General features: G+C 45.3%; 1 protein-coding gene across 3 annotated transcripts in view; it reads right to left on the bottom strand.

Annotated features, from left to right (window-relative positions):
• The window catches only part of LOC101789696 (cell surface glycoprotein CD200 receptor 1-A), a 68,854-nt gene extending 51,145 nt beyond the window's left edge, over positions 1-17,709 (bottom strand). Inside the window, exons 1-5 of one of the 3 annotated variants that reach the window (XM_027449589.3) lie at positions 17,571-17,709; positions 16,324-16,629; positions 15,314-15,562; positions 14,850-14,952; positions 13,384-14,325 (exon numbers count right to left, since the gene is read on the bottom strand). In XM_027449589.3, the coding sequence (XP_027305390.3) occupies positions 14,307-14,325; positions 14,850-14,952; positions 15,314-15,562; positions 16,324-16,629; positions 17,571-17,709 (816 nt within the window). In that variant the 3' untranslated portion in view covers positions 13,384-14,306. The other 2 variants (XM_027449587.3, XM_072044459.1) reach the window with 2 other exon arrangements.
• Between the last annotated feature and the right edge of the window lie 2,801 nt (positions 17,710-20,510).

Genomic DNA, 20,510 nt, shown 5'->3' with positions numbered 1-20,510 from the left:
ACCGCTCTCTCACTCCGCCTCCTTTAGAGGAGGAGGGGGAGAAGTAAAGCAAAGAACAACTCACGGGTTGAGACAAGGATAATTTAATTAAAGGGAAATAATTATAATAATTAAATAAAGACTACCATGAACTAAACAATTTAACTAAGGGGAAATAAAAGGGAAAGGGGAAAAGGAAAAATAAAAAGAAGTGAGGAAAACAAACAAAATAAATTAAGGCTATGTGGAAGTGTAGAGGAAAGAAATTACTCTCTACTTCCCACAAATGAGCGATGATGGACCACGTCCTTGAAGCAAGGCCTCAACACACGGAGCCGGTGTTCGAGAGGAAGACCGACGTTTTCTCAACGAGAGCCCACTCCTCCCCTCTTCTTCCTGTTTCCACCTTTTATTGCTGAGTGTGACATCACATGGTATGGAATATCCCTTTGGTTGGTTTAGCCCAGCTGCCCTGGTGATGTTTCTCTCCTCACTTTTTGCCCACCCCGTAGGAGGGTTAGAGAAAGGCCCGATGCTGTGCCACTGCTGCTTAGCAGCAGACACAACACTGGTGTGATAACACTGCTGTTCCAGCTACAAGTGCAGAGTACGGCACTGTATGGGCTGCTGCCGGGAAAGTTAACATTCCAGCCAGACCCAGCACAACATGGTAATCTGAGCAGCCATGTCATAGATCTGTGAGGGGCAGGAGCCAACGCTTACAAGGGCAGTCTGGGAGCAGTCTCAGAGTTGTGGCCTGTGCGAGCCATCAGCACCGCTGAATGATGTCGCACGATGGCCTTTGGATGCCCTGGCCACAAAAACTCCCACATGCTGAAAAGGGCAGTCCTGAGCTGGTGCCTGGAGACCTGCCTGGCTACGGAGGAAAAAGCTGGCAGCGGGAGACCACGGGGAGAACAAAATCAGACAAGGTTGTTCCTTCCCACCTGAACACGATCAGCCTTGCTGAAGGTCTGGGAATGCTACAGCCACACAGAGAGGGACATCTGCACAGCGAGGGCGCGTCTGTCACCCGGGCTGTGTGCAGGGGAGCGAGGCTTTAGGTGGCAGCTCTGTCTGTCTGCCAGCCTTTGGGATGGCCCCACAGGGACTCCCCGTGGGGAATGCCAGCGGCAGTGAGCTGTGTGGGACAAAAATACCTGAAAGCACCCACTCTGCTTATTTATGTATTTATTTATTTATTTATTTATTTATTTTAAAGCCTTTGGCTTAAAAATGTGGAAATCTGCCTACCAGGATGGTTACAAAGCCGATCTCTGGCCAGGGTGGGTTTTCTGGTACCGGCTTCACCGCAGAGTTTAATTAAGCTAGGTTGTTAAACCACCACAAAGCACTAGCGGTGTGCCTAAACTAGTCCTTGCGGTGTTTGTTCCTCTGCTTTTTCTCTCCGCACCCACCTGTGATTTACTCGCACCAGGGGGCTGGCAGGAGAGAGGCGCTCTGCCTACACACAAATCACACCTTTACTCGCTAGCGCTGTGCGTGCAGCAGGCAGCGACTGTGGCCTGACTGGAGCTCGAAGCATTAGAGCTCCACCTTGCTGCAGGAGGAGCAGAGTTTAAGGGGACGCAGCGCTGTGCCCTGCTGCCATGCGGCTGCTGCGGGCGGCCCGCGGCCGGGGACGGGGACCGGGAGTGGGGCCGGGACCGGGACCCTAGAGCGGGACCTAGCTTGAAGAGGACTTTTCTGTTAGTTGATGGTGTAGTAGGACTGCAGAAAACAGACCATATTGCAGTAGAGATGCTGGAAGAGTTTGGGATTCCGTATGTGGTAAGCGATGCTTTGTTCTTGAAAAGGTAGAACAAAAACTTGTGTTATTTTATGCTAAAGGCAGTCTGTGTAGCTGTGTACCCTCTGCCTGAGCTTTGCACGTTGTTCTACCTAAGTAGAATACCTTCTAGCCCACCTTTGTTGTTAGTAACGTAGGTCTAAAGTATGTCTGGGGGGATTTGAATGACTTTTTGCTTGATTTATTAAATGAACGCTTTTTTCAGTGCTTAGATCAAGGAATGTGAAAAAGTCCACAGCTTATGCAGGCTGTGGAAGTGTTTTGATGAACTGTATTATACCATTTTTTCCAATTAGGTAAGACCCGGAGCTTTCAGCCTGCCTTGCAAGATACTCCGGCATAGTAGCAAAATAATCTCTTTTTCCTGTCTCAATCTTCCCTTTCTGTATCTGTGCAGATGGTGTTAACAAAAATTGACCGAGCTTCCAAGGGACTGTTGTTAAAGAATGTACTGGGGATCCAGGAGTTTGTGAAGGAGAAAACTCAAGGATGCTTTCCTCAGCTATTCCTGGTCAGGTAAAGCTCTTCTTTGTTGCTGCTGTTGGCTTTCAGGTGATGATTTGCACTGGACAAGCTACCTAAAATGGGTCTCTCTGCACTAGGGATGACAATTCCTTGTGCCCCAAAGATGGCAGGTGATCTTCCTGCACAGGAATGCCCCTCTCCTTCTTCCCCATCCTCTACAGCTGAGTTGAGTTCAGCTTTGAAGGCTGCTGAGAAGGGCAGCAGTACCTATGCTGCCTGGTAGCGGGCTTTGTCACTTTGTTTGGAGCTGTGTTAACAGCAGCAGGCCATAATTGATTACATTGTAGAAGTGCTTACATCCCCCCAGTGCAGTACAACCTTAAAGTAATTTAATACAGCCAGAGGCTGAGCTTGTTTGTAGTACGTGAAGGTAATGCAGCATCAGGGACTGAATATACATGTCTATGTTTCCACAGTTCTGTAGAGTTTTCAGGAATCCACTTGCTAAGGTGTTTTATAGCCCATGTTACTGGAAACCTGCCTACTATAGAGGACAGCTGAAGACTGGCTCCTGATCTGCTCGGCTCATCCAAAACATAAGGTACCAAAACCAGAAGTCTAGATTTTCATCATAAATAACCTGAAGCATTGAAGTTTATTTCTGGATAAATTTGTATAAAATGTTGGATAAATTAATGTTTGCAATGATAAGTTTTTTCTTTAATAAACTCATCAGTTCAGGAATTTTGCACTGTGAATTAATCCAGGGTATTTTAGAACTATTTTTCAAACCTACGTGATTGTGCGGAGAAAAAAACACTCAGACCCTCCAAAGACAAGCTAGATTTTAATACAGCATTTCCTCTCCCTCCAGGGAAATGTTCAAAAAGCTACCACTGCATACATAAGCTCTGCGGTAGTTAGGGTACTAGAGGGAGTCTAGTAATCTTATTTAGAAACTGAATGTCTTTGTATAGAAAAACTATAGCTCTAATATTAAGCAGACTGTACTTGCCAGATTGAACTGAATGATATCCCAAGGTTTATTTTTCTCAGCTGATGTAGCAGAGACTGAAAACTAGCAATTGGGCATCAGCCTGCTCTGAGGCTATGTTGAGTGGAGTTAGCCAACGCTTTCTGCGGGGCTTTTGGGGAACTTTTTGTAGTTTTTTGCTCTTGTAACCTCTCTGCATTGTGCATTCCATAGGTTCAGCATTACAGCGTGCCTCGCTTGCATCCAATTGTCCCTGTTCCAGGTAGATGCAGGAAAGGAAACATTTAATGGGATCTGCATCTTGGTTGCTGTCAGCTTGAAGCAGTATGATAGATGAATGACACCTAGGGGGAGCCTGTCCTTCTGCCCGTTACCATCAGTCAGCGCTGCGTCTGCCTTCTGATTTAAATCCCATAGAGAGTTCTGCAGCTGCACTCAGATGAATTGCCAGAGACAAATCCATTCTCTGCATCTGCCCTACCCTGGAAGCTGGAGCACAGTACCGGTGTACCACAGCAGCTGAATGTGGCTATGAACACCTGACTGGGGGGAGACCAGAGCTGGCTGGTTAAAAGGTACAGAATCAGCAATAAGGATTGCCTTTAAATAGCAGTAGCTGTATGAGGACATTTAGACGAAAGCTATTAAGTGCCTGTGTTAATCTCTGGCACTCGTCTTGTCCAGTCTTAAGATTGCCAACTGTGTGCATGCAGCTCTCAAAGTTACTTAACATTCAGTTCTTGGGAAAGCGTAGCTCTGTAAACTGCTGAGGGTTAAAAGGTAGGATTTCTAGTATTTTGTTATGTTACAGAATTTATTGTAATGCTCAGATTAGACTGGAATGAAGTAAGGTCTGTTTCCAGTGCATACATAGGAAGTGGCAGTGTATGAGGGATGCAGGAGACAGCTGTGTATCTCTAGTTTCCACACCTGAGCAGAGGTCAAGCCTGTAGTTCTGTGATATCTTACCTCTAATCCAAAAGTGTTCCACAGCAAACCAGCCTGCGGGATGTTTGATCCTAGGGGTAAATACAGTACTATGTAGACAGATGGAATTATGTGCAAGTCTTAAAGACCAATATCTTTCAAAAGCATCAGTGTTTTAGTCTCTCTTCAGAGCAAAATCCTTTACAATGCTAGGAAGTGTTTTATTAACTATTTAAGTACATCAAATAAGTTTGGTAAGTCCATTTGTAAAAATAAAAAGTGTTTTAAAGTGGCAGCAGACTGAATCAGACCCTGTAATCCTTGAGTGTGTGTAGGGTTGCTGCGAGGTGTCCTTGGGGGCACCAACATGAAGCTAGGTTGTACGGTTTCTTAGAGCCATACTGGAGTCAGCAGGCAGAGTCCTATCCTGAAACAACAGCCTTACCTCTGGATATACATGTATTTGAGTTTTCTGCTGTGATGGCCAAAAGATTCTCATTCAGGAATGCTTCAAGTACTGCAAAAGCTCCTACTGTGTTCAGCCATTTGCAAGAGAGAACACACATCAGTTATTACATGTAGGAATCAGTGCCCCTGTGGCAGGTAAGATAGGTAAATAAAGTCCTCTGCTGGACTTTAATATTAATCTTGGTAAGTGCATTGGCCTTGTCTGTACCTGTTGTGTACAGAAATGGTGTTTGTTTGAGTACTGGTTTCTAAGGAAAAGGATTCCCACCTTGAGCATCCTCTGGTTGGTTAGTTGGTTTGTTTGTTATTTTTTTTTGTTGTTGTGAGATATGTTCATCTGATTCGTGTCAGTATGGAACAATGCTAGGGCTGCACGGTCTGATGAATGTGACCTTCTGTCCTACATACCCTTGTATAACCACAAGTCTAAGAAAAACAGAGTGGTTAATGTATGTAGCTCTTGTATCTTGCAAAGGAATGTTTTAGCAATTTCTGTCAATAGAGAGCTTGAAGGGAAATGCAGTTGTAGGCTTTTCCTTGAAGTCTCTGATATCTGGGGGGTTTCAGAATAACTGCTAACTCTTATGACTATTGCATGGGACACTATGCAAGTCTCTGCTATCTGGCCAGAAGATTAAGGAGACGGGGAGAGCTGAAGAACAACTAAAAGGCAAAGCTTGCAGGGGACACTGCACAAGTGTCTGATATACAGCCAAGTTGGACAAAGGAGAAGGACAAGAGGGAGGAAGACTATGAGCCTTCAGCACGAGAGACCCCCAGAGGGACCACCAGAGACTGATACACATGCTCCAGTAGGAGGGTTTGGATTCTGGAAACTAATTATAATAACCCTGGGTTTTTTTAGAAGTAGTAATGAATATATATCAGCCTAGGAGCATAAAAATCAGCTGCTTGATGTAACTGTTGTGCGTCTTGGTGGAGCAGAGAGTCCCAGTGCACCCAGTGCTGTTTGCTTATCTCTACTCCTTTAATAAATTGCAAACTTTGATTATAGTCTTATTTTGAAGACTGAGCCATTTATAACAGTTGGGGGCTCGTCTGGGATGGCTTTGGTTCCTGAATTCTGATTTAATCTAGGAGAGGCACCCCACCATTTGGTGGCTCCTGTTTGAGTCGGGTCGGAACTAATGCCATCTTGAACCTGAATAAAGGTAAGCAAAGATTTTGATTTTTTTATGAGGTCCGTTGCTGGCTGCAGCACTGTATTTTGCTCATAATTCTGCGCGCGAAGATCCAAATGAAGATGACGGAGTCATAAGTGTTTAAGGAGTATACCGCTCGGTTGGGTGGGATTCGGTTAGCTGTGTGTGTAAGAGTGTAACTGAGACGTAACTTATTTCTGAAGTGAGTGTGGAGGTCTTCTAACCGCAGTTCCAATCTCCCATGAGGAACTTGGCCGGTGAAGGACTTAAGCAATTCCTGTAGGGTTCGTGGGTGGGTGATAGGTCCTAAACCCCCTGCAAGACACTCTTACTAAGGTAACCAAGGGCTGTGGGAATTGCCATAGTAAAATCCCTAGATGGGTCAGACAGAATTGAAGACCAAGGACCAGAAGAAAGAGAGCAAATTACCAGAAAGTCCATTAGGAATAGTGATTAGAAATTGGAACAATAGGGGCCCCAGAAAACAAAAGAGTAAATTAAAGATGGTCCAGTATTATATGATAGAATGACCCAAAGAACCCTTAAGACCCCATGTATTTTGGCTGATATTTGGGTCTGCAGAGGACAGGGTCTGTCAGGCTTTGAACATTTAATATTAATAGTAGAATACCCGTGGATCCGGAAGAGAGCAAGTATGCTGTAGCTGAAACATTGGAATTAGAAATTAGAGAGCAATTGATTAAGAATGAATATGTGCTACATTTGCGATGTACTGTGCCTGTGCTGCACTTAGACCTCCAGATAACAGGAGTCCCTTGGACCCCGAGAACCGGATCAAAACAACCTCATGGTTCCGACTTTAACCAAGGGGTCTGAGATAAGGAGGACTGTTCACAAAGGGACAGGTTATGCATATGTATAGGAGTGTTGGGAAACTTCATGTATATGTAACTCTTTACTAGATACAACGAAAGCAAGTTGCCATGTTAGGCATGCACGACTTTGGTGGGACTACTCCCCCCCCCCCCCCCCCCCCCCCCCGTGCCGCCCAGAACTGAGTAAACATGCCTACTTTACAATCTTACTGATCGTGGAGTGAGCTTTCTGTGAGTCATTTCGGAGAGCCAGGCAGGAGACACTCTGCTCGGCTGCAGGATCTGCTGCGGAGCGGACACCCCTAGGTGCACCCTGAGTGTTTTGCTCGGAGGGGACTCCACTCTCAGCTGCTCACCACAGGAGCAGACAAAGATCTCCTGAAGCTGCGGACAAACGGTATGTTTTCGGCTGCTGGAGGGATACGAACTGGAGTGTTAATAATTGTATGTCTTATTCTTAAATGTCCAGGTATTTTGTGTTGAAAGTATTTGTGTAAGTGTAAGGGTTTGAAACAAAGTGGAATAAGTCACTCCACGAAGAACACAGTCAGAGACAATACTTGTTTGGTTGGTTATCATTCTAAATTATATTCTTGTGGTATTGTTATATATGGAGTGGTAATTCGTGTCGAGAAAATGGTTGATATTAATAAAGAAAGGAGAGATTTGGGAATGTGGCCATGGGGGTTGGAAAGCCCCATGGTTGAGATAACATTAGACTCTTAACGATGAGGCCATCAGGAATGTAAAAGAGGTTAGAGGGAACAAAGAAGGGTGATTCAGGAGACTCCATGCAGTCTCCGGTTTCTTGTTCTCCAGCCGTTACGGCATGGAAGTGTCTGGGTGTTTGCTGTTGTTGTTACATTCAAAGTTGCTTGACCAATGAAAAGTTGTTTTGAAAAGACCTACTGTGGAGAAAAGGGTGTAAGAGGGGAGCCTGCCCTCAAGAAAGAAGAAAAAGAAAAAAGGAAAAAAAGGCAACACGAGGAAGTTACGTCATCAATAAGAAGCAGGAAAAAGAAGTGAGGGGGAACAGGCTGGCAGAATGGAGACCAGGACAGGAACAGGCACTTTGATCGCCTCATGAAGATAGGTTGGGCCAGACTCAGCAAACCGCTCAGAGAGCTCGTACTGAAAGTCACTGGAAACAGGCGCACCGAAGCTGGAGAGAAGCTCGAGCTGAGAGAAGCAGAGCCGTGCACACAACTGCCTCTTGCTGGTAAGCAGTTGCGCATTATGGGGAATCATACGTCCTTGGAAACAAAGACTGTCCTGGTAACCTTACAGCTTATTCTCCTTATGAACAACTGGACAGATTATGAGCCTGAAATATGGGACCAAACTGAGGTCAAGGTGTGGGGTTGCGGTGGGATTGCTCGGCACCTGGCGAGCAGTCTCTGAGGCCTTGAAGAGCTACGTGGAGCCACAATCACAAACGTGTGGCTTGCCAGACTGTGAGGGAGCTGCGGGCTCCTTTACTGATCCGACTGCTATGCCATCGCCATGGGCCCCTCCGCTGCCACAGCCATCGAAGGCTTTTGCTGTTATGCCCCCTGCTGACCTGGACGTGCCTTTTGATCCAGGCCCTGTTGGCCTTGAAAAGGAGATGAATATGCTTCTCTTCGATCCGGGAAGAACGGGATACATAAGGCCTGAAGACCGGGTTGCTTGACAAATTGAAGCGAGACATATTGTTCAAAGGGAATGGAAAATGGAGACTTGTTAGTAATCAAGAAAAGGAATGGAAAATGGAGACTGTTAAGTCATGGAACTTAAAGGATTGTTTGTTACCTTTCCTGGTTGTACATACGTATAGGCACAATCGGGTTTAGTATGTAAAGCAATGTTCTGTATATTTAGAAAGTTTGATGTTCGTGTGTGCGTGTTGGTGGAGCGTAGACTGCCTGCACACCCAGCGCTGTTTACTTGCCTTTTATACCTTTTAGAAATATTTGTTTTATAAATATTACAAAATTCAGAGTTGAGACCTCATTTATAACAGTATGAATGAGATGTGCTAGAGGCCTCTCTGTGTGATTGTGCTGTGTGAGCGAGACGCAGCGTCGCTGCAAAGCGAGTGCGGAGTTCCGATCTGCGGCTCCGTATTCTCCGCGAGGGGAATGGGCAGAAACGAACGAAGTGCGTGACAGACCGAAAAGAAGGGCTGTTTTAGTCGAGGTTTGATTGGTGGTGCCCAATATATGGGCCTGGCGGTGTATCTTGTGATCCTATTCTTGCTCTTAAGTGCTTTGAGTGTGACAAGAAAAAAAAGGCGGGAGCGTTATCTAAGTAACTAACAGTTGAGCAGTGTTGGCGTATTTGCTGTGGTGTTTGGTCAGTTTCCCACGTACTGGGGGGGGAGGGGGCTGACTGATTGTCAAAGCAGAACTGAAAGAGTCATTTCTTCGGTGGTTCGGGCTCGAGCCTTGGGGAATTTGGTAAGAAGGGGGAGAGCGAATTTATTTAGGCCTCAATAGCTTTTTAAACCCCCATATTGACGGATAAGCAGGAGTGATTCCTTGTTTTGTATGGGCTTCCTAACAAAGTGCATGAGAAAAATTGGCATTCGGCTCGAAATTCGGTCCTGTTGAAATGTAAATTTTGTGGAAAAGGTGGTAATGTTTGTCTAGAAGACAGAAGGCTGAGTGCTTCAGCTGTCTTCCTGAAGTTCCGTGGATTCATGATTGGAATGAGGCTCATTAATCTGAAATAGTACAGTTTGTATGTGGGAAGAAGCGTTGAATCCCAGAGAATTGGGACATTGGGGAAGAAGATTAGAAAAAGATAGTAAAAACCTGCAGTAAAAAGGTTTGTGTGGAAATTGAAACAAAGGACAGTAACTAGTAAGAAATAGTAATAAATAAATAAACAAATAAAAGGGAATGGGAAATCAAGGAAATGGGTAATGCCCAAACCAAAGACGTTTTAAAGAAAGCCTCCTTGGGTGCATATTGGCACATTGGAAGGATATTGTTAGAACTGGGGACACAGAAAGCAAGAGGACTTTCACTAAGTATTGCAATCAGTGGTGGCCGCTATATAAACTAAATGGCCACTTTATAATCGACTATAACACTAACTTGCTATTAATGTTGTTTTAGAGGAGAGAAGGAAAATGAGATGACGTGTATTATACCGATATGTTGTTTCAGCGTCTTAGAGGGAAAAGGAGTGGAATTAAGTTGGCCCCTGACTGAGCCTTTGGTGTTGGCATGGGAAAAGTACAGGCTGGAGAAAGATAAAGGAAGGGTTAAAAGAGTTGTTGAAGGTGTTAAAGGCGTGGCATGTAGTATATAACAGAGCTGTTTGAAGTTGAATGAGCAGGGAAAGAGGATGTAAATAGTTCTGCCTCCACAGGAGGCTGTGATCTCAAAATCATAGGTGTGAGCCCTCTGGGGCAGAGGGCCATGATGGGTGCGAGAGAGTTGTCATGGAAACAGAAAAGCAGTTAACCCTTAAAACAACCTGAGTTTGAGTGAGCTCAGATTGCCAATGGGACCGCTCAGGGAACTGTTGGCAATTGCATTCCCCTGACGGACCCCACACTGGGACTATAGTCACCCCGGAAATAACGATAAATACCAAAATCTGGTTAAATTGGGAATGGAGAATCTGTTCCAACAAAATTCAAAAGAAACCCCTATGGAATTTTTGGACCGACTCTGAAATGCAATGGAAAACAAAACAAACAAACAAAACTGGAGAAAATAGGGGATAAATTAAAACAAGGAAAACGGACACCACCAGACAGGCAAGAGATATTGCCAAAAGATTATGTGAAGCAAACATTGGGACATTTGCATGCACAAACACATTGGGGTACAAAGGCATTAAGTGATCATTTACTAAAACAATTTGGTTGCACTGTTGTGTTTTTGTTTTGTTTTTTGTTCACAAGATAAATAAGAAAGAGTTTCAACAAGCAGCCACGGGAGGGAGAGGGGAAAAAACAACAACAACAACAACAACAACAAAAAACAGCTTCAAAACAGCTTATAGGCCTTTTGAGAAAGTACAAGTTGATTTCACTGAATTGCCCAAAGTAGAGAGGATAAAATATCTATTGGTAATAGTAGATCCATTAACACAATGGGTAGAAGCTTATCCCGTAGCACGAGCTACGGCACAAATGGTGGTAAAAATTCTATTAGAACACCTGATACCTAGATATGGGATAATCCAGTGCATTGATTCTGATCAGGGCACACACTTCACTTCTAAAATAATAAAATTATTATGTCAATCATTAGGTATTCAGTGGGAATACCATACTCCGTGGCACCCACAAAGCTCAGGGGAAGCAGAAAGACTGAATCAAACAATAAAACAACAATTGGCTAAATTAATGATCGAGACACAAATGCCCTGAATGAAATGCTTACCCTTGGCACTTTTAAACAGAAGAACTAAACCACACAGTGAGACTGGATTATCACCATATGAAATGTTATATGATATGCCTTATTCTCAAGGGATGACTCTAGGGAACAATGTAGTTGAGGATCATAGCATCCAGAAATGTATAATTACTATTGGAAGGAGATTACAAGAGCTAAGAGAAATTGGAATGATGGCTCAAACACCACCTTTAGGATTTGCTATTCAAGATACAACCAGGAGACAAGGTCTTAATAAATAAACCTGGAGGGAAGAATCACTGAACCCCCCATGTGAGGGACTGTACCTTGTTTTACTTACTACTGAAACAGCTGTGAGAACCGCAGAAAGGGGTTGGACCCACGCATCCAGAATAAAAGGACCAGTAACTACCAAAACTTGGAGGGTTGAGTCCGCTCCTGGGGAACTGAAACTCAAGCTAAGGAAGAACTAATATTCTGGCAACAAGGCTCTGCATGAATTAAGGATGCCAATAAAGGGGACAAGCCTGAAGGGAGGAAAGGGAGAAGGCAAGACCGGGGCAGGACCCTCCACTGTGGTGTGTATGGTCTACTGAGGGAGGCAGCCCCTAAGGGTATTGACTGCCGAGTTAGAGGGCCTTGACTGGACTTCTCCCACACTAAGGTCAGGTTGTCCTGAGAAAATAACGTAAGAACCTTTTTTTTTTTAAACCTATATAAAATTGTGATTCATTTTCCAGAAGCTGGATCACCCTGACAGGCTGAATGGTGACACAAACCCAAATCGACCCTGAAAGCGGGCCCAACCCCTTGATTGAAGGCGTTTGCCTATCATGATCCAGCTACGTGGGCAGAAGATGCATCCTGGGGCTATAGGACCCCAATATATATACTTAATAGAATAATTAGGTTACAAGCTGTAATAGAAATAGTTATAAATAAAACAGGAGATGTGCTTGGATTAATTGCAAAGCAAAATACCAAGATGAGAACTACTTTGTATCAAAATTGCCTAGCTTTGGATTATTTACTAGCACAAGAAGGAGAAGTCTGTGGAAAATGTAACTTTAGTAATTGCAGTTTAAAGATTGATGATGAGGGTGTTTCTTCCTAGTAGGTGGTAGAATGCTATGTTCTGGCTTAGGATGAGAAGAGTGCTGATAATATGCTGATGTTTTAATTGTTGCCAAGCAGTGCTTACACCAAGCCAAGGACCTTTCAGCTTCTCACTCTGTCCTGCCAGCGGGCAGGCTTGGGGGTGCAAGAGCTGGGAGGAGGGCCGGACTGCTCAGGGTTAGGCTGGGCATCGGACAGCAGGTGGTGAGCAGTTGCATTGTGCATCACTTGTTTCGTACACATTATTAATAGTGGTACTATTATCATCATTATTGTCATTATTATTATTGTCATTATTATTATTGTTATTATTATTTTCTTGTCTTTATCTCAGCTCACAGGCTTCACTTTCCCATTTCTCTCTCCCATCCCAGAGAAGGAAGGGGGGAGGTGAGCGAGCGGCCGTGTGTTGTTTAGCTGCCTGCTGGGTTAAACCACAACAGAAAGAAAAGCTGTAGATGAACTTGGAAAAGGAAACGAAGAAAATTGCACATGTCCCAGTTCAAATTTGGAATGGAATCGATCTAAGAGGATTATGGAAGGGGGCTTTATGGGTGGTGATTGGTTTGCTACAATAAGGATGGTTGTATTGGGGATATGTGGAGGCTTGTTAATAATTCCATGTTTAATACCTTGTATTACCAGACTAATACACTCGGTTATACAAGGAATGCAAATACCTGTGGTACCTGTTGACCCAGAACTAGGGAAAGTGAAAACCCATTCCCTGATGATAATAAAAACAAAGATTCAAAATTGTTATCAGTTGGTATCAATTTGGCAAGTATTGACTTGATTGGAAAGGAAAACACGAATCAATGCCATGAAAAAGGAGATGGGGGATTGTGAAATGTGTTCATCTGATTCGTGTCAGTATGGAACAATGCTAGGGCCACATGGTATGATGAATGTGACCTTCTGTCCTACATACCCTTGTATAACCACAAGTCTAAGAAAAACAGAGTGGTTAATGTATGTAGCTCTTGTATCTTGCAAAGGAATGTTTTAGCAATTCCTGTCAATAGAGAGCTTGAAGGGAAATGCAGTTGTAGGCTTTTCCTTGGTCTCTGATATCTGGGGGGTTTCAGAATAACTGCTATGATGACTATTGCATGGGACACTATGCAAGTCTCTGCTATCTGGCCAGAAGATTAAGGAGACGGGGAGAGCTGAAGAACAACTAAAAGGCAAAGCTTGCAGGGGACGCTGCACAAGTGTCTGACATACAGCCAAGTTGGACAAAGGAGAAGGACAAGAGGGAGGAAGACTATGAGCCTTCAGCACGAGAGACCCCCAGAGGGACCACCGGAGACTGATACGCATGCTCCAGTAGGAGGGGTTGGATTCCGGAAACTAATTATAATAACCCTGGTTTTTTTTAGAAGTAGTAATGAATATATATCAGCCTAGGAGCATAAAAATCAGCTGCTTGATGTAACTGTTGTGCGTCTTGGTGGAGCAGAGAGTCCCGGTGCACCCAGCGCTGTTTGCTTGCCTCTATTCCTTTAATAAATTGTAAACTTTGATTATAGTCCTATTTTGAAGACTGAGCCATTTATTACATTACAATCCTGAGATCTATGTTTCAGGTGGCATAAATGTTCAAGATCATTTTTTTTTTAAATTATTTTTAGCTCTTAGTGATACATCTTTAAAACTCATATAGGGAAAATAAGAACGCTGCTCACATTTAGCTTCAGTGCTGCATAACCATACTTGGAAAGCTACTTCTCATTAGTATGCAAGAAAACTTCTTCTGATTTATCTTAACCACTAAGATAGGCTACTTAAATACTAGGATATAATCTATTTAAAACAGAGTGACTTGTTTACATACAAGGCAAATTAATTTCTTATTGCATGTATGTTAGATTTGGTTTTATTTAAAAAAAAATTATACATATTTTTTAAGTATCAGCTTGTTGTCTGGGTGATAACGTCTACAGTTGCACTAGAGAAATGGTATAAAAAAGCTGACAAAGGTCAGGTAGGGTCTGCCCTGCATGCCACGTTTCGGTGCAGTTACACTGGCTGCACTGTGGATGCTTGTTTCTTCTTCCTGCGTGCTTTGGCACTGGTGAGTCCCTGCTGATCTCGCAGTGCTGATTGGGAGTTTCTTTCATCTCTCCTCAGGTGCTGCGTTACAAATAGCCCCAGACACAGCTCTGCAGATGGAATGTGCCTTGGCCTTTACTGCTTCCTCATTGTCCTAGGAAACAAGACATCAATACTGTAAGTATGAGGACCAGTCTCTCTCGTGAATGCAGTTTTGGGCTCCAGGAACATTAAAACAGAATTCCTCCCCCTTATTTTGATAGGGATCTCAGGAATAGAAGGCTTTTTTATTTGAGATCTCACCTTCATACTTCCTGCACTTCACTGCCCCCGCCTTCCATAGTTTCATTTGAGTAAGACAAGATCATCCAGAAGTCTGGCTCCAACCTCAGAAAGGCAATTTGCTGCCTCTTTTTCTTCATAGCCTGGCAATCCTTGTTCAGATCCATCAACCAGCCAGATAAAACTACCCATTCCCATTGTGTTTCTGCTGCTGGAAGAAGTATGGCAGCAGCTCTGTAACACCACATGAATGGCCTCTAAGACCAGCTGTGCAAACTGAACTACCTTGCTTGTGAAAGCCTGAGGTGACTGCACATGACATGGAGTACCAGAAGCCCTTCTAAACTTCCCGTGGACTGGCCAGAGGGGTTTGTGTGTACTAGGTCTTGCACATACCTGTTATTACAGAATACGTAGAGGTAAAAAAAAGCAAAAAGGAAAATGAGGCTCAGCAGATAACCAAGGATGATGACGTGGTGAAGAGACCGTGCGTCGCTGTCTGAAAAGAAACAGTTCTTTTAGGTACATTTCACAGATCATTTACCGTGTGCCCCTTTCAGTATCATACCTTCTAGACAACACTCTTCTGTGTACGTCTGAATAATCCTGTCTTCTCACAGCCCTATCTGTGGGAGGGAAGACTACAGAAATCTATCATTCTGACTAAAATTTCACAGAGCACTTTTCAATTCTCACAGCATTTTTATCTTTCCCTGACCCCAACAAATTTCTCCCTGGAAACGTCAGATCAGCTGCATGGCTCCTGCTGCAATCTTCCTAGGGTCACTGATGCCTGTCATAGTGCTTGAACAGAGGGCTAGGCAGGATTTTGAATGCTGAACACACAAGGGGGAGCTTACGTGAGGAGCAGTCTGTGGACATGGTCTCATTCAGAGTTGCGTGGTACACCTTGCAGGTTACAGTCTTCCTGTCGGTGCTGTGTGCTGTGAACCTGCTGAGCACGGTCACTGTCCCGTTGTCGTGGCTGTCTATTTCAGTCGTGGAGTTGTTCTCTGGGACCCACAAGATCTCAGCAGCCGGCCTCCCCGCCGCTGCCTCGCACACAGGGATGCTGTGGTTGTCACAGTACAGGGACAGCCTTGGGGGCACTGCAAAGCATCAGGAAGGGGAGACGTGTGGGTTGCTGCAGTTGGCAGAGGCTGTTCTTATTCTTTACCCAAAAGGAACGTCATGAGAAGAGGAGAGTCAGGTTGGAGGTGCCATCCCATCACAGCAATGTGTGCCAAAGTGACAAGGACAGATTTCTTTTTTTTTTTTTTTCCTCATTTTGGACACCTCTCCCACATTGAGGTGAGTTACCAAAGCCATGTACCATTAGAGGAGGCATCTCAGGATGTGGAGGTGGGGAATTGCCCAGAATACAGGGCTGAATCAGACTTCTGTCCCGATCAGCCTTCATGCATATGGCTTACAATGGATTTGAATGCCAGGCTAGCAGGAATTGGGGCTGTTCTTCCTGCCTGGGTAACAACATCCCGTGTTTGGTCGAATAGCTCAGTACTCGGAGGTGTTGCCCTGCTGTGTTTTTGTCATATTAAAGTAGCGTGTTAGTGAGTGACTACAGGAAAACAAGATGCACGTGCAGACTCCTTCTGTAGTGTACTGGGGATTGCTTCACACCCATCACTTGTAACTCTGCGGGGGAGAAAGGGGCAGCAGAAGGGAGTTTTGGCAAATGAGGAGAGGGAAGAAACAGAGCTACTAAATGACATGCGTGACCATTTGTGCCACTGAGAAAGCTCCTCTTCTCAGTGCACGCTTCTTCCTGTGCGGGAGGAGAGGAGCTTTGTCTGTCTGGGGCTGGAGGTGGTCCTTTGCAGAAGAGAGAAATGAGGAAGGAGTCCCTTACCTAGCACGGTCAGCTGGTACATCTGGTGGAAATTCCCTTCATGATTTACCACTTCGCAGCTGTAATTTCCTTCATCAGCCATTCCCACTTGCTGTATCTCAAGGGCATAAAACTGTTCTGGTTTGAATTCACTTTTCACATTGTCACTGCAGTTTGTTCTGTGCACCAGCTTCTGATCAGCCCTGAATACCAAGGTGCAAGAGCCTCCTATCTTGGGGCTTATTTTCCACGTCACCATAGTTGCTCTTGTTCTGTGAGAGCAGGTCATCACAGCGCTGTGACCCGCTTGTGCTGCCGTTCTGTTTCCTGGAGGAGACAAAGAAGGAGAAGGATGTGTGAAAAGGTGCCCAAGGATGTCACTCACAGCCTTGGAGTTCTGGCCTGTGCTTTGGAGGGAAATGTCAGCTCTGTTACACTCCAGAGTGAGGCCCTGTCTGTGCCAGCCCAAGGGCTGCATGTCTCCTTTTTTAGACAGAAAGAAATAGCCAAATTCATGGCTGTGTTTGCAAAAGTTGGTCCTTGGTTTTACTCTTTTCTTATGCAGAGTTCTCCTCCCTAAAGCACTAGATAAACAACATGACTGGGAAGCAGAGTCTGGCTGAGCTGCAGAGCCCACCTGTACGGGAAGATCTCTGGTTGCTTTTCTCTCTACATCACTGCCCGATACAGGAGAAAAATGACAGAAGACGTTGACTCTACTTTTGTGCTGGCTATGAGCAGCCCTCCTAATAAGGTCAAGCACAAATGACAAATTTTGTCCTGTTCATATGAACCAATTTCCCTGGTACTAGTGCTGTCAAATGGAACAGTGGAAGAGTCAGTATGACATTTAACTGGAAATAAAACACACGCCTGCTTTCTGTCGGATGAAGAGATCCCTATTCGACTCATGATCTCTGCCCCATAACCACCTGTCTTACCTGATCCCAATAAAAACAAACGTGAATTTTCATAGTTAATGTAGGGTAGGGAGGAGAAAGGTTATTGCTGTCTTTTCAGATCCCATTGTCTTTGGGCTTTATCTTTTTAAAGTATTTAGCAGAGTTTGTGAAGAAGAACGAACCTTCCCATTAAATCTTAAACTCTTGCAGGTTATTGCTTCTGCATCAGAAAAGGCCCTTCAGCTCTTTCTAAAGATTCCTTCCCCTAGACTTTTTCCCCCAAAGAAGAATTGAGAAAACATGACTGTGATGCATTCCCCCTTAGCCCTTAATAGCTGCTTGGTCCCAAGATGCTGCCAGAACTACCTGTGGCTCCTGTGACTGCAGTGATGGTGAGCAGGACGACGATGTAAATGGTCTTCCAGATCTCTTCCAAGGCAGCTCTTGCGTGTCTGGATGATGCAGGTCTCCTGCACCATCTTGCTTGCTGTGAGATCCTCATCATCCCCTGCCAGTGATCCTCAGCAGTCACAGCCACCGCTCCTCCTACGCTCCTGAAGGTTCCTGACTGCAGCTACAAATAGCAAAGAACACTTCTTCATAGCACAGAGCTTCTTCCTGTGCTGAGAATAGGTGAACGCAGAGGAAATGGTATCAATGTGTGCTTTCTGTACACTTCTCACCTCACAGTAGCACTATGCAAGAAAACCTATGGCAGAACTTGCACAAAGTATAAGCTGAGTGATTTTCATGCCTGGTTCTGATCTGACAGTGAGGATTTTATCCAAGAGGAAAAAAAAATAAAAAGCTACCTAACAGCTTAAGATCTTTCCTCTAGGAGATACTGGCAATCCCTCCTTCCCTCCAGGCAGGGAATGTAGGTGGGTAGAATCTTTCTGTGTGATAACACTGCTGTCTTCTACCAGCAAAGGTACCTTCTCTGGATAGAAGATGAACTTCCCAGGAAATTAATGCACTAAACTGAATTTAATCAGAACAGCGTTAGCCTCCCCAGACTGTGAAGCCACGAGGCTGATGTAAGGTGGTGCCTGTTTGCTTGTTCTAGGAGACAAAACTCTTTCCCCACAGCAACAGGCACAGCTGGTTTATGCATTTCCATGGCTGTGCTGAAATGTGCCCACCTGGAAGGGTTTCCGTTCCCTGGCCAAATGGTTGCAAGGCCTCACTGATCCAGAGAATCACTGGAGGAAGGCAAACATCCCAGTCCCCCTCCAGGTAGTAGGTACAGGTTAACTGAGAAGAGGCAGAGCACCTGTTGGGAACACAAAGGTAAAGCTGGGTGAGATCAAAAAGGAAATTAGGCGTCCTGTGATTGCAGCTCTTATAGTGAGAGAAGCCAGCAGCAGTGACATAATGAAATCCTCGTCTCTGCCGGCTGCTGTCGCTGCGGTTTTCTTTCTGAAACTCACTTTGACGATTTCAGCTGTCTTGGTCAGTGCAGCTTCAGCTGTGTGGTTTGGAGCTTATGTGCAACAAAAGCTTCTCACATTTAGAGGTGGGTCCGAGACGCAAGGATCACATTTGTCTCTCTGAGACAGAGATCCCTGCAGCATGGGAGGTACTGTAGCTTCAGCCATGCTCATCAGGGTGACATAGCTCAGCACTAGAAGGTGGAGACAGCAAGAAGCAGGTGGGAAGGTTGTGTATTAGCAATCTGGCTGAGATCAGGTGGAGGTGTCAGGTGTTTTGCATTTCTGGAAGCCCAAACTCTGTCTGCCTCTAGAGCTGGAGCCACACAGGGTGGTAATACTGTGGTAAGAGCATCACTGCCGTGTCCTGGGCAGCTGCTCCGAGCTTCTGGCTTTGTTGTCTGTCTCCAGCACAGCCCTGGGGCTGGTTTTAAGTGTCCTTCAACCTCAGATTGCTGCTGCCTCCTCCTCAGCTCAGAAGATGTCTCCCCAAGTGGCTCCGTGCCTCCAGCAGCGGGCCTTATCCTCCCTTGCTGCCCTCCCGGCCCCATCCCTGATGTGCCAGGTGCAGTTTGGTCCCACTTCACCCTCCGGGCTGCCTCCTGCAAGAGGCCGCGCTGTGCTGCGCTCTCATCTCCATCTCCTGGGCGAGGCGGGCAACGGCACCCGCCTGGAGATGCTCCTGCAGCGAGCAGCTGCTGGGTCCCGAACGAAGCCTGCCCTTTTGCTTTTAGGGATGGTCTGTTTTGCTTTCCAGCCTTACTGCGTTTATGAATTATCAAGGATTTTGCCCAGATCCTCTCCTGAAATGCTTTCTGGATGGATTACTGGAGAACATGTGTGGTGGTTTTACCGTGCTGGGCAGCTAAACCCCACAACCGCTCTCTCACTCCGCCTCCTTTAGATGAGGAGGGGGAGAAGTAAAGCAAAGAACAACTCACGGGTTGAGACAAGGATAATTTAATTAAAGGGAAATAATTATAATAATTAAATAAAGACTACCATGAACTAAACAATTTAACTAAGGGGAAATAAAAGGGAAAGGGGAGGGGAAAAGGAAAAATAAAAAGAAGTGAGGAAAACAAACAAAATAAATTAAGGCTATATGGAAGTGCAGAGGAAAGAAATTACTCTCTACTTCCCACAAATGAGCGATGATGGACCACGTCCTTGAAGCAAGGCCTCAACGCAAACAGCCGGTGTTCAAGAGGAGGACCAATGTCTTCTCAACAAGAGCCCACCCCTCCCTTCTTCTTCCTGTTTCCACCTTTTATTGCTGTGTGACATCACATGGTATGGAATATCCCTTTGATTGGTTTAGCCCAGCTGCCCTGGTGATGTTTCTCTCCTCACTTTTTGCCCATCCCCTAGGAGGGTTAGAGAAAGGCCCGATGCTGTGCCACTGCTGCTCAGCAGTAGACACAACACTGGTGTGATAACACTGCTGTTCCAGCTACAAGTACAGAGTACGGCACTGTATGGGCTGCTGCCGGGAAAGTTAACATCCCAGCCAGACCCAGTACAACATGGTAATCTGAGCAACCATGTCATAGATCTGTGAGGGGCAGGAGCCAACTCACAAGGGCAGTCTGGGAGCAGTCTCGGAGTTGTGGCCTGTGCGAGCCATCAGCACCGCTGAATGATGTCGCACGATGGCCTCTGGATGCCCTGGCCACAAAAACTCCCATATGCTGAAAAGGGCAGTCCTGAGCTGGTGCCTGGAGACCTGCCTGGCTACGGAGGAAAAAGCTGGCAGCAGGAGACCACGGGGAGAACAAAATCAGACAAGGTTGTTCCTTCCCACCTGAACACGATCAGCCTTGCTGAAGGTCTGGGAATGCTACAGCCACACAGAGAGGGACATCTGCACAGCGAG

Source organism: Anas platyrhynchos, chromosome 1 (assembly GCF_047663525.1).
Source record: "Anas platyrhynchos isolate ZD024472 breed Pekin duck chromosome 1, IASCAAS_PekinDuck_T2T, whole genome shotgun sequence".
NCBI lineage: Eukaryota > Metazoa > Chordata > Aves > Anseriformes > Anatidae > Anas > Anas platyrhynchos.
Note: the sequence above shows the minus strand (reverse complement) of the source record. Positions and strands in the feature narration are given on the sequence as shown.